Source organism: Bubalus kerabau, chromosome 1 (genome assembly GCF_029407905.1).
Source record: "Bubalus kerabau isolate K-KA32 ecotype Philippines breed swamp buffalo chromosome 1, PCC_UOA_SB_1v2, whole genome shotgun sequence".
Classification (NCBI taxonomy): domain Eukaryota; kingdom Metazoa; phylum Chordata; class Mammalia; order Artiodactyla; family Bovidae; genus Bubalus; species Bubalus kerabau.
The window spans coordinates 227,351,080-227,370,038 of record NC_073624.1 but is presented as its reverse complement, the minus strand read 5'-3'; the positions used below and the strand labels follow the sequence as shown (position 1 = coordinate 227,370,038).

Here is an 18,959-nt window from a genome sequence, read left to right as displayed (position 1 = left end):
CCTGGAGCTTTCTCAAACTCATGTCCATGGAGTCAGTGATGCCATCCAATTATCTCATTCTCTATTGTCCCCTTCTCCTCCTGCCTTCAATCTTTCCTAGCATCAGGGTCTTTCCAAAAAGTCAGTTCTTCTCCTCAGGTGGCCAAAGTATTGCAGTTTCAGCTTCAGCATCAGTTCTTTCAATGAATATTCAGTTGATTTCCTTTAGGATTGACTGGTTTAATCTCCTTGCAGTACAAGGGACTCTCAAGAGTCTTATCCAACACCACAGTTCAAAAGCATCAATTCTTCAGTGCTCAGCTTTCTTTATAGTCCAACTCTCACATTCATACATGACTACTGGAAAAACCATAGCTTTGACTAGACAGACCTTTGTTGACAAAGTAATGTCTCTGCTTTTTAATGTGCTGTCTAGGTTGTATGAAAAGTATAAAAAGCAAAAAGATATAAACTATCTTAGGTTTCATGTATGTATGATTTCCTCAAGTTTCCTCCAAGAGTCTATTTCTTGAGTCTACCTCCTCAAAATACATTTTTCAGTTCATTAAATTCTGTCATAGTGAGGATACCTTTCCCAACTAAACTTAAACACACCTATATGTTTTAAAACAGCAGCAAAAAACCAACAAATATCCATTAAGTGAACTCTAAGGAGAAAAACAAACAGTGCTGATTGGATTCACTGTACATTTATAACCACAAGTCTGAAATAGATATTTAGAAAGTCCTAATTCTCTATTAGGAGAAGGAAATGGCAACCCACTCCAGTGTTCTTGCCTGGAGAATCCCATGGACGGAGAAGCCTGGTGGGCTGCAGTCCATGGGGTCGCACAGAGTCGGACACGACTGAAGCGACTTAGCAGCAGCAGCAGCAATTCTCTATTAATTTCACACTTTCAGTCACTTAGCAGCTTTTCTCCTCAAAATCCTATCTTGGGCCCATTCTTCATTCTCAGTTGATAACTCATATGTCACAGAGGCAGTGGCATGAGAAATAATTCATCTGCCCAACAACAAACCCACCACATTAGAAATACCTAGTTACATACTGCTTTTCACTGTTCTTGTGCAAGGAAAGAAGAGCCCTGGTTTCTCCCTAAGGCCAGTGCACTTACCTGTTCCCTGAACCACATCTATCTCTTCACCTTTCACAGCTCGCTCTGGCTATCTTCCCCTTTCTATCCTACGTTACTAGGTCCTTTCTCTTGATTGGCTCATATTCTGCATTTAAACTTGTTTATGCACATAAAAAAAACATAATATACACATAATAAAGGAAATGTTGATATATAAAAATAAACATAAATAGATATTTTAAAATGTGTACTGGTGTCTAGTGATATATGCTGCTGCTGCTAAGTCGCTTCAGTCGCGTCTGACTCTGTGCGACCCCATAGACAGCAGCCCACCAGGCTCCTGTCCCTGGGATTCTCCAGGCAAGAACACTGGAGTAGGGTGCCATTGCCTTCTCCAGTGCATGAAAGTGAAAGTGAAGTCATTCAGTCGTGTCCAACTCTTAGCAACCCCATGGACTGCAGCCCACCAGGCTCCTCCGTCCGTGGGATTTTCCAGGCAAGAGTACTGGAGTGGGGTGCCATTGCCTTCTCCGCTAGTGATATATACAAAGGGACAATAGAACATGACCAACCAGGGTTTACTGTAATAGGACATGAACAACTAGAGTTTATTTTAATATGACATGACCTACTAGGGTTTATTTTAGGATCAAGGTTATTTTAAGATTTGAAGATTAATTAATTTACTTTGCCACATGATAGAAATGATCTTGATACAACAAAAACACATTTGACAAAATTTAATACTCATTCATGATAAAAAAAAAACATAGCAAATTAGGGCTGGAAGCAAACTTTATTGTGATAATGAAAGAAAGAAAGTGAAATGTGACCTCATGGACTATACAGTCCATGGAATTCCCTAGAACAGAATACTGGAGTGGGTAGCCTTTCCCTTCTCCAGGAGATCTTCCCAACCCAGGGATCGAACCCAGGTCTCCCACATTGCAGGTGGATTCTTTACCACTGAGCCACAAGGGAAGCCCATTGTGATAATGGATATCTACAAATCCACAGTTACCATATGAAATCTTGAAATCCTGAAAACCTTCCCTGTGAAATCAGGACAAACACATAAGGATGTGCACTATACTCTGCATTTTTCTCAATACAAATGCAGTGGGCATGAAAGTAAAAGGTAAGAAGGTTGGAAAGGAAGAACTAAAACTGTCATTGTTAGTTAATGACATGATTATAAACTTTGAAGATCCAAAAGAATCAACAGGCCTACTGGTAGAATGAATAAGACAATTTAACAAGGTCACTGGACACAAAGTCAATATTGAAAGTCAATTATATTTTGGTAAACAAGCAACAAACTACTAGAAAATTTAATTTTGATAATTACTGTTTGTAGTCATGTAAAAAACATTAAATCCCTGGAGTAGGAAATAGCAACTCGCTCTAGTATTCTTGCCTGGAAGATTCCATGGATAACGGAGCCTGGCTGGCTGCAATCCCTGGAGTCACCGAGTCGGACATGACCGAGTGACTGAGCACACACACAAAACACATCAAATACCTAGAAATAAATTTAAGACAAATATGCTAGAACTCTACACTAAAAACTGAAACTAAAAATAGAAATTAAGTGTTATCTTAATTATAGATATATGTCTGTGTGTATTTGATAAACTGGAAGGTTTAATAGTTTAAATATATGTTAATTCTCCCTGAATTAATCCATAAATTCAATGTAACCAAATATAAATACCAGCAGCTTTAAAATACAAATTGAAAAGCCAACATAGAATTGGAGAGGGCCAACCATAATCAAGTTAATCAAGAATAAGAATTATGTTACTGAATTCTTTTACCAGTCTGAAGCTATAGTACTTAGAGTGGTGTGACTAATATGTCAAGGCACACAAACAGATCAATAAAACAAAGCCTAGAAACCCACACATATGTGATGACTTGACTAATAACAAATGTGTCACTATGATGCAGGAAGGAAAGTGAAAAAGCTTCAATAAATGATGTAGGGTTAATTAGATATCCACATGGGGAAAAAAATGAATCTTGATCCTGGGTTACAGATGTAAGTATAAAAGCTAAAACAACAAAGCATCTAGGAAACGAGATATTTTCACATTGGTATGGGCAAAGATTTCCTAAATATGATACAGAAAGCACTGCCTATAAAGGAAAAGTGATAAATTATACCATATTTAAATTCAAGTTTTAATGTTTATTTACAAAAACATCATTATGGAATGAAAAGATAAGTCACAGATTGGGCAAATAATTTACATCCTCAATAGGACTTACTTACAGAATATATCCAACCCTGGTGGCTCAGCGATAAAAGAATTGCCTGCATCACAGGAGACATGGGTGGATCCCAGAGTTGGGAAGATGCCCTGGAGCAGGAAATGGCAACCCACTCCAGTATTCTTGTCTGGGAAATTCCATGTACAGAGGAGTCTGGTGGGCTACAGTTCTGGGGTCTCAAAGAACTGGACACGACTTAGCGACTAAACTGCCAACCACAGAATATATAAATAACTTCTATAGATCAATGAAAAAAAGAGGCAAAAAACCATAGAAAGATGGAGAAAAAACTCAAGCACTTAAAAAAAATGGGGTTCCCAATGGCCAATAAGCATATAAAAATGTGCCCAAACTCTAGGTCACTAGGAAAATTCAATCTAAAACCAACTTGAATTCTTACATCTTGCTGATGTGAATATAAATAGGTACTTCTTTGGAAATCTGCCAGGTAAACATACATAAATCTTAGGATCCAGTGATATAATTTCTAGGTTTATGCCCCCCAATATGAGTACTTTTGTTTACCAAAAGATACAAACAAGCATGCTAATAGCAGAACTATTTGTAAAAGTTTCAAACTGGAAACAACCCAAACATCCATTAACAATAAAACAGATAAACACTACTATATACTATATATAAAATACATAAACAACAAGGACCTACTGTATAACATGGGCAACTATACTCAATAATTTGTAATAACACATATACATAGGAATCACTGTGATGTACACCTGAAATTAACACACTGAATCAACTACACTTCAATTTTTAAACATTGTTTTGCATAATAAAAATTTTTTTAAGATGTACAGCTAAATCATGCTATATTCACACAATGGACTATAATAGAGAAATGACAACATACTTGCTACTTGTGACAACATGGGTTAATCTCAAAACACAACAAGACCAATTTGTACTTCACCCTCCAAAAAGAAAATTACACAGTCCCATGTTCTCATCAAGTTACTCCCTTCAGTCTTTTGTCTAAACTTTTGACGTTGGCTCTTATCAAGGTCACACTATGCATATCTTCCCAAGCCAGTGGGCAATTGTTTCCTCATTCCTGACTTCTCTGCAGCACTTGAAATGGTTTATACACCTTCTTTTCCGAAGTACTTAGTGTCCTTGACTCTGGATTGCCACAGTCTCCTGATTTATTCCTCACTTGTTGGCTAGGTTCTTGGCAATTTCTTCTTTTCTAGTTCCCTGAGTCTTTCTCCTCTATCAGAACTATTAAATGTTCTAGATCTTGAATCCTCAGCCCTTTTCTTCTATCTAATTACTCTCCAGTGGTGCTTTCTTCAAATCCCTGGTGTAAGTAGGACCTATAAGCCAATGATTCCCATGTTAGTATTTTGTGGGACTTTTCCTTGGAGTCTGGATTTCTTTTCTGAGCTCCAGACTCATCATCTATTCAACAGTTCTATCTGGGTACCTAAGACGCAGCTCAAAACTAACACAGAGAAGAGAGAGTTCTTTATTTTGACAATGAACCTGTCCCTCCTCAGATCTCCCTCTTCAGTGAATGACATTATTATTTATCAAGTGCTCAGGCGGACAGTCTAGGAGTCTTTATTTATTTCACTCTTTCTTCTTGCCAAGGGGTAGGCACGTTTTCTGAGCAAGGCCAGTTGGATTCCCTCCCAGGATTCTGAATCTTGAGTAGGTGACGCAAGGTTAGAAAATTGGCTACAGCTGACTCATCCCAGCTGAGACAGCCTGCCCGCTAGTTCCTGCCATCTAGAGTCCCAGAGCTGCCTCTGTCCCTCACCCTCCTGAGACCTACTTCTTCAAGCTTTACTTCTGATAACTATGTAAGCTACCCCATATCCTTCCAATGAATCTCTCTTGAGCTTAGATTTTCTAATATCTCCTTGTGTTGATTGTAACTAAGGACTCCCTTTTAATACTGAGGAGTAAATGAATAAGTGAATGTTTGCATTATAAAGACCTAGTTTCTTGGCCATTAGTCCATTAGTCAGTCAGCCAACAACTATACAGAACAATTATTATGTGTTGGCCACACAATAACACTGTTTTTTGCTAAGTTCATCTTTAGGAACTACTCCATTCTTCCACACCTACCCGAGTTCATCAGGGCCAAATCCAAGGACAATTTCTTCCTATGACAACACTGGATAATTCAGGATTATTTCCCCTTCACAGGGCCCTTAATGTAATCATATCTCTTCCTAAGTACATCATGAGAAACGCTGGACTGGAAGAAACACAAGCTGGAATCAAGATTGCCCGGAGAAATATCAATCACCTCAGATATGCAGATGGCACCACCCTTATGGCAGAAAGTGAAGAGGAACTAAAAAGACTCTTGATGAAAGTGAAAGAGGAGAGTGAAAAAGTTGGCTTAAAGCTCAACATTCAGAAAATGAAGATCATGGCATCTGGTCCCATCACTTCATGGGAAATAGATGGGGAAACAGTGGAAACAGTGTCAGACTTTATTTTTCTTGGCTCCAAAATCACCGCAGATGGTGATTACAGCCATGAAATTAAAAGACGCTTACTCCTTGGAAGGAAAGTTATGACCAACCTAGAAAGCATACTCAAAAGCAGAGACATTACTTTGCCAACAAAGGTCCATCTAGTCAAGGCTATGGTTTTTCCTGTGGTCATGTATGGATGTGAGAGTTGGACTGTGATGAAGGCTGAGCGCCAAAGAATTGATGCTTTTGAACCGTGGTGTTGGAGAAGACTCTTGAGAGTCCCTTGGACTGCAAGGAGATCCAACCAGTCCATTCTGAAGGAGATCAGCCTTGGGATTTCTTTGGAAGGAACGATGCTAAAGCTGAAATTCCAGTACTTTGGCCACCTCATGCGAAGAGTTGACTCATTGGAAAAGACTCTGATGCTGGGAGGGATTGGGGGCAGGAGGAGAAGGGGATGGCAGAGGATGAGATGGCGGGATGGCATCACTGACTCAATGGACGTGAGTCTGGGTGAACTCTGGGAGTTGGTGACGGACAGGGAGGCCTGGCATGCTGTGATTCATGGGGTCGCAAAGAGTCGGACACGACTGAGCAACTGAACTGAACTGAACTTCCTAAGTTAACAAAGCTGACAGTGGTTAAAGTAATAAGGAGACATTTTAGTCAGTTATATCGTATTGCAATAGGAAAAGAGTCCAGTGTGAACTGAATTCAACTCTAATTTGTTTAAGAGGGAACAGGGAGGATCGTGAGCTGGGGCTCAAAAGAGTCAGGAAGGTGAAAACCTACAAAAACTCGGAAGGTGGGGTTGGTCCACCTGAAACCCATCTGGTTTGTTAAATGATGCTACGTAGGGAAGTTGGGCTCCTCCCCTCCCGCAGAGGCTGAGAGAAGGAGCACTATCTTAAGGTGTTGGTGGGGGACCAAAGAGTAAGTTTTCGTGGCAGACTTGAGTTTTCTCAGCAAAGCATTTTAGGGGGCTGGGGTCATTCTAGGATGAGACTTTGAGCTGTTAGAAACAATGCCAGTGTTTAGTTGAAGTTTTTAGAGGGCAAGGTTGAGGCCTAGCTGAGAAAAGGACTTAGAGGAGCCTGGTTAGAGAGTTAGGTCAGGAGAGAACCATCACCACCAGGTGGGCCCAGTGTAATCACAAGCGTCCTTAGAAGATGGAGGAGAAAGGCGGAAAGTCAGAGGGTTGAAGATGGAAACAGCGGCCAGGAACCAAGGCTCACAGGCAGCTTCAGGACGCTGGAAAAGTAAGGAAAACAAATTTTCTGATAGGGCCTCCAGAAGGAGGCCGACAGCTTGGATTTTAGCTCAGTTAAGACTGAGTTTGCACTTCTAACTTCCAAAATTGTAAGATTTGTGTGTTTTTTAATTTATATTCTTTTAAATTTATATTTTTGTATTTATAAAATATAAAAACTTATATTCTTTTAATGAGGGAAAATTCATTTATAGTGAATGCACAAATATTAAGTGTAAAATATAATGAACTTTGACAAATATATACTCTCATATGAGCAACACCATAGTAAAGATAATAGAACCTCTCACTCACTCAGTTTTCTACTACTTCTAGTTAATCTAGTAATCTAGTTAATACTACCTTCTAGTTAATCTCTACATTCCATAGGAAATTGTTGTTCTGATTAGTTTTGTCTGTTTGTGAACTTTCAGTGCAAATAACTGTGCAGGGCAAAAGAAAAATGTTTCATTATACTATGAAAATAGCTTTAACCTCAACTTCTTCGATTCATGTTGTTTTAAACCACTAAGTTTATGGTAATTTGTTGTTGTTTTTGTGTGGTAATTTGTTAAAGCATAACTAATAACTATAGTTATAAAGATAACTATTACAATTACTTCTGAGAGATGAAGTAATAAATGAAGATGAATAATAAATATGGATATTTATTATTTTCATTAGAACTTTCTTATTTTATACCAAAACATTTATTTTATAGTCAAAGAAACTGAGTTAAGTTTTTAGAACAAGACTTTGTAATGCCCAAGCCAGCTCATGTTCAAGCACATTTGTCCACCTGAGAAATTTTAGAATCATTTCTGGCCATGGGGGAAGGGAGTCATTTCATTTCTGGGAGGGGCCTCAGAGTTGTTTGTTTAAAGCTGTTGTTAAACACTTACTGTTTCTGAGATGCTTTATATACATGTTCTTATTAATAAGTAGTACGTTCTGCTATGGAGATTGCTGTCATTCCCGATTATAGATGAAGAAACCAAGCAACATACAAAATGTAAATTGCTTCATTTACGTAGTTAGCAAGTGGTGCGATGGATTCAAACTCCAGTCCCTCTGACCTCAGGGCCAACAAAGAACCTGAAACAGGCACGACAATATGGGGCTGTTAGTGAGTGAGGGAGAGGTGGCAGAGGCGTGATGGGAAAAGAGCGAAGAAACACAGGAGCTAGAAGCCTAGTCCCGCTGCTAATTCACTTTGGCCGTTCATTCATTTGTTGATGCAACAGAGATTTATTCAGCCCTTCCTGTGAGGTGGCCACCATTACGGTAAGGAGCAGGAGAGTGAGCAGTGGACAAACCTGCCTTATGGAGTTTGTATTCTTGTGGGGTGTGGAGAATGAGCGACAAAATCAATCGAATTTCCTTACATATTTTGTAAGGAGATATATTTTGAGAGTCTCCCAAGATGTTCGTAGGGGAGGGGAGAGTTCAGCAGGAAGAGCACGGGCTTTGAATTCCGGATTCCTGGGTTTAAGTCCTGGCTGTGAGACTCTGGGGAATGGCTTAACCTCTCTCAGCCTCTGTTTCCCCAGGTGTAAAATGGGAAAAACAATCTTTATCCACATAGGTTGCTGGGATGAATACATAACATCATATCTGTAAAACCCAAAGTAATAGGAGCTATTATGTTGATGCCAGGACTCTGAAGGCCACTCTGCGTTCTCAGGGTCTCTGATTCTGTGACAGGTGCCAGGGCTCTGAGTCACACAGGATGGAGTCTGGTTCCAGGGAACCCATTCATGTGGCTGTGTTGAGCCATCTCCCAGGGCTCCCTTTTCGCACTCCCAGGACAAATGGTCCTTTTCACTTAATACAGACAATCTCCTCTCCTCATTTCCTGAAACCACATGCGGACCCTTGGGAGTTCACAGGAACAGAAGAGCCAGGCTAGGAGAGTAGAGGGAGCAGCTGTGTGCAGCTGCAGGCTTAATTCCAATTAACAAAAGCCACCTGGGGATCTGCTGTGCTGGGCAGGTCTGGGGCGATTGGTTCTCGGGTATGGGTTGCCAGGGCTCTGTTAGAGGCCCCTGGGGAGGGGCTCAAGGAAAGAATGTATTTGCTTTTCTTGGATACCAGCCCTGAATGGCAGCCTTCACTTTCTAACATAACCTTTATCTGATGACCGTGTTCTGGGTGGGGCCAACTCTTTGGAGGCTGGGGAGGTTGGATTTTAATTCATCAGGTTCTTCCACTCTTAACACTGCTGCTCCCGGATTAGTGACCTTCCTCCCCTGAAACCCATATGTGCACGCAGACCATCCATGCACTTCTCACAGTTGATATATTCATGTGCCTCCTGATTAATAGCAGCCTCTCATAGTTATTGGTAATGTGTGGGTGAGCAAGTCTATCTGTTTGTGCTCACCACTGCATCTCCACAGGATGGATCTGTGTTACAATGAGGGTCCCCAGAGTGAGCAAATACAAGATGGCCATTTAAACTTACTCATTATCTGAATTTCTATTTCAGTTAAAAATGTCCTGTATGATATTTGGGACATATACCAAAAGGTACTGGTTATTTATCGGAAATTCAAATCTAATTGTGCATCCTGGATTGTGTCTGGCAACCCTAATTATGAATTGTGGTGCTCAGGAAATCTATACATGAAAGAAGGAATGAATGGGACCCATGCATCATCAAATACAGACATTTTACTGGAAAGTGCACACTGTTAGGAGTGGTCATTTCAAGGGGATAGGATTATTGGAGAGTTTTCATTTTTCAATGTGTTCTTCTGTTTTTCAAGTTGCCATGAGCGGAAACATTTTCAAAGGTAATATGTGTATATGTTTATATTAGTATATTCATAAGCCAACTTCTTAACATTAGTGTAAAGCCTCCTTGTGTTTTCCTTCATCCTGAAAACCAGAATTTTCTGAACATCCCCAGAGGACAAGGACATTTTGAGCATCCATGAGAAGATTATTATAAGTAGTATTGACAGGCCTACAGAGCATATCAGCAAAACAGAATATATAAATGGGTACAGAGGAGTTTTTTAAAGAAAATATTGCTGTAATTTTATCATATGATGCTTCTTAAGAAAACCAGCTCCTGAAGTTTTGGGGATGTAAAGCTCAGTCTAGTTAAACCAGGACATAAAAATCTTGATTAAATTGTATATAACACACTGGAGATCTTTTTTTCTTTGATTCACAAAATAAATGTGGAAAAAAAAATAAGCATAAGCTTGTATAGGGAATGAGTTGGCATGTGAGTGCCACTGTACAGACAACCTGCCCTGATGCTATGGGGCCAAGTACCCTTCAAAGTTGTCTTTTGGGGTCCACACTGGCTGTTGGTGACGGGCATGTTCAGAATGCTATGACTTAATGGAGCAAGGAAAGTAAGAACTACCATTTGTAACATGCTGACTATGTTCTGGGCACTGGGCATAGCTCTTGCCCATACTTCATTCACAGAAACAACCTAATTGCACACATTAACCCATTCTAACAATGGGACTTAAGAATTTTGAAGTAACTCATAACCACACCTCCTGAAATATTACAAGGTACTTAAGAGTTGTGCAACGAGACACTTACATTCACTATGCTGTACGGATTAAGGCATTTATTAGAAGGAATAAAGATGCTTTCTGAAGACTTATCTCAAGGTTTGAAGGACAAAAGGGCCGCTCTCTGTTTAGGAATGCCCCTCCCAGTTTTCAGTACTGAATGTGGTGCTAGAATCATGGGGTAAGGAGTCTCTCCTCTCTTCTATCAGTTTTAATGGTGCCCCAGGTTCTAAGGCAGGATTCAGTGTCAGGGTGAGAAGAAGGGCAGAGTAGAATATATGTCCTGTTATCACATTCACGGAGAAGAGAATGTCGTCTAGAATGACACCAAGTAAGCAAAGCAAAATCTATAACCTTTGGCCAGCTTCAAGTCTTATAACACTCATGTTATTTAAAAAGAGGGGAACTGAGTGAAATCAACTTGGCCTACTCGGCGATGAGAGAGTAAAATGCTAAGTGTGTCCTTATGAAGGGTTCTTGCTCTTAAAAGAAGAAAATTAGCTGCTTGAACTTTTGAAAAAGGACAGTGTGACTCTGAACAAAGGGAGGCTCATCATTGTGAAGAGAGAGGAAAAAAGGCAATTTGATGATTGTTAAGGATGGGAAAGAAAGAGCTGCATCCATTGAACTCTTTACATGGCAGCATTGTGAATAGGCCAGTCTAAATTACTGATTAAATACACTGAAGCTGTATTTAAAATTAACTTCCCTATGTCTGAGAAGTGCATAAACCCTAATAGACCTATTTCCAAGTCACATACAACCATTTTCTTTTCAACTGCAGCACAGAGGCTTTGAGCAAATTGTGTATGAAGTGAGCTGTATTAATCAAAGATGGAGACAGGTTTTTATGCACTGATTCCTCCAGAGAATCTCCCTAAACACACAGTGACATTTTAATGATTTTTCCATTAGTATTCTCTAACTAAAAAGGGGGAAAAGTTTTTTTTTCCTTCACTAGTAGTGAGAACTGCTTGGTATGCATATTTAAATAACAGTCATACTGAAGAACTGGCTCTTAATATAATGGATGCATTAAAATATAGAGGAAAATGAGCCAGCCACATAAAGACCTCGAAGTAATAGATAATGCAAGCCTCTCTGCCATTTTCTAAGCCTTGGATTATGATAATTGCTTTGAGAGCAGATCAGTCATTTAATGTCTAGCTACTGACATAAATTAGCTCCAGTTGTGTTAAAGCTGGTTTGAGGAGAAAGGCAGCACCCATCTTTTTCCAATTCATGGGTGTGTATATGGCTGCTTAAGAAGTATGCTGCAAGGAAATCAGGTTGCTTGCCCATCACTTTAAGGAGAAGGCGCTTTGTACAAGTCCTAACAATCAACTTCATGTCCACCAGTGATGCCATACTTCACACTCAAAGTCCCTGCCCCACAATTATGGGGAAAAAGATGTAATGAGTGAGAAAACATCTGAACTCATTCCTTGTCAGCCTATTAAATGACAGTGTTTTCAACAGCAGTCCCCAATCTGTTTGGCACCAGGGACCAGTTTGGGGTTGCTTAGTCACTTCTGACTCTTTGCGGCCCTATGGACCGTAGCCCGCCAGGCTCCTCTGTTCATGGGATTCTCCAGGCAAGAATACTGGAGTGGGTTGCCATGCCCTCTTCCAGGGGAATCTTCCTGACCCAGGGATCGAACCCAGGTTACCTGCACTGCAGGCAGATTCTTTACCACTGAGCCAGCAAGGAAGCCCAGGAACTGGTTTAGTAGAAGACAATTTGTCCACAGATGAGGGTGGGGGGAAATGGTTTGGGGAAGATTCAAGCATAGTTTGGTTCATGCTCCTATGAGAATCTAACGCCGCTGCTGATCTGTCAAGGAGGAGGAGCTCCCAGTAATGTGCGCAATGGGGAGTGGCTATAAATATAGGTGAAGCTCACTCACCTCCTGCTGTGTGGTATTTATAACAATTTTGTTTCTTTAGAAAAGACAAACCAAGGTGAATGAAAGTCCCACGAAGATCCTAATGACGGTTTTGCAAATGCACATGTAGAAATCAGGGTGTGTTTATGTAACAGGGTTGGGGTGAAGGCAGGACTGTCCCATTAAATGTCCAGGAAAACCACTCACCACAAATTAACCAGGAAAGGGTGCTCCAGTCCCTGCATGATCTGGAGCTCCTTGAAGACATTCCTCACTTCATTGCGCTCCACGCACTTTTGTTTGTTCATGTACTTCATTGCATACATCTTCTTGGTATCATTCTTCTGTACGATGCAGACCTAATGGTGCCAGCCGGAGTGAGAACGTGATTAGGTAGGGAGGTGATGGATTGTGGGCATGAGACAGCACAAGACTGGTTAGCACCGCTTGGAGGCCCTATCATGTGCAAATTCTCTGATGTTAAAGTTGCCACTTAGCTCTGATTTCTTTTTCCTTCCCCTGTACCAAGTCAATTTCTAAATCTCTCCTTTCTCAGACAAGTTTGCTTGTTTTTGCTTTTGGGGATTTTTTAGACAACATATTGGGGAAAAATAACTTCCTCCATGTCAGGAATCTTCAAATAACAAATGACATTTTTATTCAGATTTTAATGAGTGAAATGGACATGGCTCAATGTTAAGATGAACAATATTGTGCAAAGAACTTCTTTTAGCAACCACAAGTGATATAACCAAAAAGGGCTTGAAACACTGGAGAAAACACTATGATGTCCATGTTTATAAAATTCTTTAAGAGGTTCATATAATGCCAGATAAAGTCGACGGCAGGTGTTTCTAAAATGCAAGTCCAATATGAAATATGAGATATTTTGTTATGTTTGTCTCCACAAAGAAACTATTCAGGATTTGAATCTGGAAGTTTCTTATAAAAAATTAGAGTGAATGTGTATGTTTTATGGTAGGTTTTTTGTTGTTGTTTTTTTTTTTACAGTAGGTCTTTAAAAAAGAAAAAAATATGGTACAACTGGGGAAAACAGAAATCAGCTTCTATCCCTCATGGAAAGATTTAATTCTTACACTGACAAGATAACTGTTACTGAAGGTACTGGTACAATTTGAAAATGATTATGAAACCTTACTCTTCCTGTTACCATAGAGAAAGTGTGAAACTCCATTGAGTAAACTGATTTGTCTTTGAGATAATTCTGAAAGCATACATGTTTGTTATGTAGCTGCCTGTCACATACTTTGTTCAAAGTGTGGTAATACTTTTATAAAAACTCATTATAAAAACACCTCATATTTATTGTGGTCCCAGTAACTCATCTGAACATTCTTGGGCTCTCTGAGCTACATACTCTGCTAGTGGTTAATCATTTTGGTTCTTACCTTCCCGAAACTGCCTTTTCCAATGGCTCGCAAAATTTCAAAGTGGTCAAAGTTGACTGTAAAACAAAAAGAACATCGTGAGTAATTCAGTTGCTCTTTAGTGACTAATAAGTAATATATAAAGATTGAACTAAACTTAAGTACCTTATGTAAACAACATTCTAGACTACTTTAATATGACCATTCATTCATCTGTAGACATTTCTTGAACACTTAATCACAGGGCTTAGTACTAGGGACTATAGAAATAATAGAGTAGAAATTGAGTCTCTACTCTTCGGAGACTGTGGTCCAGTGAGGGCTCCATAGAGAGACTCTGATGGATTAAATAGTCACTAAATGAATGGACAATTAAAACTCTCACTGAATGTTAAGAAGGACAGATGCGGTGGGGATCTAAGTGTGTATAACAGGGGTTTCACGTAGGTGGCCAAAGACATGGTCCTCTGTGCACACATTGCCACTAAGGGTCTGCACTTTAAAAATCTTCTCCTTGTCTGTTTCTCATTACAACCACTCTTTCATGTATCAAAATGATTTCAATTTTCCCAAGTAGGAAGCTATTACCCATATAAGTTTATAGAATGAGTTGATCCCCAAGGCATAAATATCTAACAGAGGAGGATAAATATGAGCATTAAAGTTTATTTTATAAAATTCATTTGAAGTTGAGATGATCTTTTACATCTGCCATTTAAATATTCCACCCTGAGGGAATTCCTGGCAGTCCAGTGCTTAGGATTCATCGCTTCCACTGCAGGGGACTCGGGTTTGATCCCTGATTACAGAACTAAGATCCCACATGCCACATGACATGGCCTCCCCGCAAAAAAAATCCCATTTCCACCCCTTAACTTTAAATGGAGTATAATCTATAAAAATATTAAATCACTATGTTGTATACTTGAAACTAAAACATTTTAAATCAACTATATGTCAATTAAAAAAAATTTCCTTCCAGGACTCAGAAGCAATAAATATTTAGTTTATGATAGCATGGTCTCTTGGTTCAGTGCTCAAGAAATGCTTGGTGAAGAGAACAAAGCATAGATTCTTCCAGAAAGGTGACAAGCTTTGGTTATGTGCCTTGATGATCTTGAGAAAATGTCCACTATCTTTCCTGGTTTTTGAAATAAGAATTTAGATAAGTTAAATTTCAAATGAGGGCTTTTAAGAATTTAATCAGAAAAAACTGCAAAATACTAAAAGGTTCTATTCTTCTCTTTAAAAGACATGATTTATTGATTTCAAAACTAATCAGATTAGCTCCTTTTGAAGGAAAGAAAGATGAGTAACGGAGAACCACTCAGCTTCCAAGCTTTCTCAAGGTTGAAATATTTTTATAATGTGACTTCATAATCATTACTTAACACACAACTCACTTTATTTCAGCCAAAAAAAAAAGCCATTTAATCATGTGAGACAGCATGTCTATCACAAATAATTCTGGATTTAACCTGAAAAGAATGGTATAACTCTGATAAAAGACAAACTATTTTTTAATATTTTATTGACTTATAGTCGATAGAGTCAGGCACGACTGAGCGACTTCACTTTCACTTTTCACTTTCATGCATTGGAGAAGGAAATGGCAACCCACTCCAGTATTCTTGCCTGGAGAATCCCAGGGACGGCGGAGTCGGGTGGGCTGCCGTCTGTGGGGTCGCACAGAGTCAGACACGACTGAAGTGACTTAGCAGCAGCAGCAGCAGCAAAATGTCATGTAATTTCTCCTATACAGCAGTATGATTCAGTTGTGCATCTTTCTATATTTTTCATATTTTTTCTATTATGGTTTATCACATAATACTGAATGTAGTATCCTGTACTGCAGTAGGACCTTGTTGTTTATCCATTTTATATAAAATAGCTTGTATCTGCTAATCCCAAACTCCCAACTCATCCCTCCCACTCCTACTCTTCCCTCTTGGCAACCACAAGTCTGTTCTCTCTGCTTGAATCTGTTTCTCTTTCATAAATATGTTCATTTTTATCACTTTTGAAAGATTCTACATAAAAGTGATATCAGATGATCGTCTTTGTCCGACTTCACTTAGTCTGATATATAGTCCATCCATGTTTCTGCAGCTGGCATCATTTCATTGTTCTTTAAACCTGAGTAATATTCCATCGTATAAGTATACCACATCTTCTTTATCCAGTCCTCTGTCAGTGGACATGTAGATTGCTTCCATGTCTTGACTATTGTAAATAGTGCTGCTATGAACATAAGGTTGCCTATATCTTTTAGAACTATAGTTTTGTCCGGATACATGCCCAGGCATGGGATTGCTGGATCATATGGCACATCTGTATTTTGAGGAACCTTTGTACTGTTTTCCATAGAGGCTGCACCAGTTTATATTGCCACCAGTAGTGTAAGAGAGTTCCTTTTTTCGCCACACCCCCTCTAGCATTTGTTGTTTATAGCTGTTCAGTCACCAACTTGTGTCCAGTTCTCTGCTACTCCGTGAACCACAGCATGCCAGGCTTCCCTGTTTTTCACCATTTCCCTGAGTTTGCTCAAATTCATGTCCATTGAGTCAGTGATGCCATCCAAACATCTTATAGTCCATCGCCCTCTTCTCCTCTTGCCCTCAGTCTCTCCCAGCATTAGGGTCTTTTCCAGTGAATTAGCTCTTCACATAAATAAACTTTTTAATAATGGCCATTCTGGCTGGTTTTCAGTCTCTCCTTGTACTTCTGATTTGCATTTGTCTAATAACCAGTCCATTCTAAAGGAGATCAGTCCTGGGTGTTCTTTGGAAGGACTGATGCTAAAGCTGAAACTCCAATACTTTGGCCACCTCATGCGAAGAGTTGACTCATTGGAAAAGACTCTGATGCTGGGAGGGATTGGGGGCAGGAGGAGAAGGGGACGACAGAGGATGAGCTGGCTGGATGGCATCACCGACTTGATAGACATGAGTTTGAGTGAACTCCGGGAGTTGGTGATAGACAAGGAGGCCTGGTGTGCTGCGATTCATGGGGTCGAAAAGAGTCGGACACGACTGAGCGACTGAACTGAATAATTAGTGATGATGAGCACCTTGACATGTTCCTATAGGACATTTGTATGTCTTTGTTAGAGAAATGTCTATTAATGACTTCTGTCCATTTTTTGATTGGGTTGTTTGGTTTTTTTGTTGTTGAGTTGTACAAGCTGTTTGTGTATTTTGGAAATTAAGCCGTTGTCGGTTGCGTTGTTTACAAATATTTTCTTCTAGTCTGTAGGCTGTCTTTTTGTTCTGTTTATGGTTTCCTTTGCTGTGCAAAACCGTGTAAGTTTGATTAAGTCCCATTTGCTTATTTTTGCTTTTATTTCTGCTGTCTTGGGAGACTGTGTTAAAACATTGGTACAGTTTGTGTCAGAGGGTGTTTCCCCTATGTTCTCTTCTAGGAGTTTTATGATGTCTTGTCTTACACTTAAGTCTTTAAGCCTGAATGACAGATTCTGAGTGTTTATTTTCTCATCTGTTAAAAAAAAAAAAAAAAAAAAAAAAGGACTGACCCTTCTAGATAAGAAAATACCCTTTTATATGGAAAAATGCTAATAAAACTATTTACTTAAGTCATTCACTTACCTATGTTATTTCCCAAACTCCTTGGTTCTGAGTTTATTTGCTACATCAGAAACTCTGTGAGGGCAGAGATTATATGTTGTTCAGTAATCTTTGTTTCACCTTTGTTTTCCTGGCAACTCATGGTAGTAAAAAGCATTAAAAAATCAAATGGGATAGAATAGATAAGAAAATAACAAAAATGTCTTAAATGTAGTTACAGTAGTATTGACTCTGAAACTCTTGTTTTGGTTTTGCATAATGTGTGTAGATGGATATGTACTGTATTAAGAGGTAATTTTTTGTCTGTATTTTAATATGACTTGTCAACATAAATTGAAAAACTCTTTTGTAAGTTTCCTCTTAAGTTTCAAATTGAAATAACCAATGCAATGATTTCCTCACACTCATTACATGAAGCTGAGTTAGACTTCATGAACTACATAAGTGTTAAAAAAAAAAAAAATCAAGATTTATTTGCAAGCCCAAGATTTCACCTCTAGCACATTTAGTAACTCACAGTGGTTCCTTCATGTGCAGCCTAGCTTAAAATGCTGTGATGATGTTTTGCATCTCCAAGTATCAATATATAGCAGATACCTAGAAGTAGGAGCTTCCGTTGTGATATTAATCCATTTCATGAACCTTGTCTCTTTATAAGCCATTTTAAGCTTTAATGAAAATAATAAAGGATTAGATGCTAGGTTGCTGATAAATTTCTACTAGCAGAACTGTCAATTAATGTCAGGTAAAGTCCCAGAAAAGTGACAACCCTTAAATTTTAGAGAAACTGCATCTTATTTATGCCTTTATTTCTAGTTAATCAAAGAAAGAACTGACTCCAGTCTGATGCCATAGTGCCTAAAGTCACTTCCCTGAATAATAATACACCCAATAACTGAGAGAAAGCCAATAACAGGTTGAAAGTGAATGGAAAATAAGCTCTTATACTATCCATATAGTTGTCCAACAGCATTGCTAATTTGCAGGAAGGCTGATGGAAAAGGCAACCAAGCCTCATAAATTCAGACAAAATGAGAGAGATGACATCAGAACTGTGGATTATACTGTCAACAGAAATCCTATTATAGGCATGTAGGGTTTGCCTTAAAGGAGTATGGGACAGCATATCCACTGTGTGTTTAAAAGTTTGGTCAACCTGTACAGTATTACCTAACAGATTACAAATGGCCCACAAGCCACAGTGGGCCTGCAACTTGTTTTTGTACCTCCTGTGAGCTACGATTGGTTCTACATTTTTAAAGGATTTTAAAAATAATATTTACTTTACAAAAAGTTTGCCAACCCCTGAGATTAAAAACAGTCTCTGGAGACAGAATATCCATGTTCAAATTCCAGATCCTACACTTAATAGTTGTGCAATCCTGGCAATTTACTTCTATGATCTGTTTCTTCATCAGTAAAATAGGGATGAAAATAATATATACCTCATAGGGTTTGTAGCAAGATGAAATGAGTACGTATATAAAGTACTTAGAATATGAACTGGAAC

The 18,959-nt window shown here is 39.0% G+C and overlaps 2 protein-coding genes across 21 annotated transcripts in view; one reads left to right on the top strand and one right to left on the bottom strand.

The window, feature by feature from the left end:
• STK32A (serine/threonine kinase 32A) overlaps positions 1 to 18,959 on the bottom strand; it is a 125,620-nt gene that overhangs the window by 77,534 nt on the left and 29,127 nt on the right. Inside the window, exons 2-3 of the mRNA XM_055550890.1 lie at positions 13,887 to 13,942; positions 12,685 to 12,836 (exon numbers count right to left, since the gene is read on the bottom strand). Of these exons, the coding sequence (XP_055406865.1) occupies positions 12,685 to 12,836; positions 13,887 to 13,942 (208 nt within the window). The remainder of the gene's footprint in view (positions 1 to 12,684; positions 12,837 to 13,886; positions 13,943 to 18,959) is intronic.
• PPP2R2B (protein phosphatase 2 regulatory subunit Bbeta) overlaps positions 5,945 to 18,959 on the top strand; it is a 705,283-nt gene continuing 692,268 nt past the window's right edge. For 9 of the 20 annotated variants that reach the window (XM_055557489.1, XM_055557467.1, XM_055557462.1 and 6 more), the window contains exon 1: positions 5,947 to 7,062. The gene's annotated coding sequence lies outside the window, so the exon portion shown is untranslated. Of the gene's footprint in view, positions 7,063 to 18,959 lie in introns of all 20 variants that reach the window. The other 11 variants (XM_055557561.1, XM_055557552.1, XM_055557531.1 and 8 more) reach the window with 9 other exon arrangements.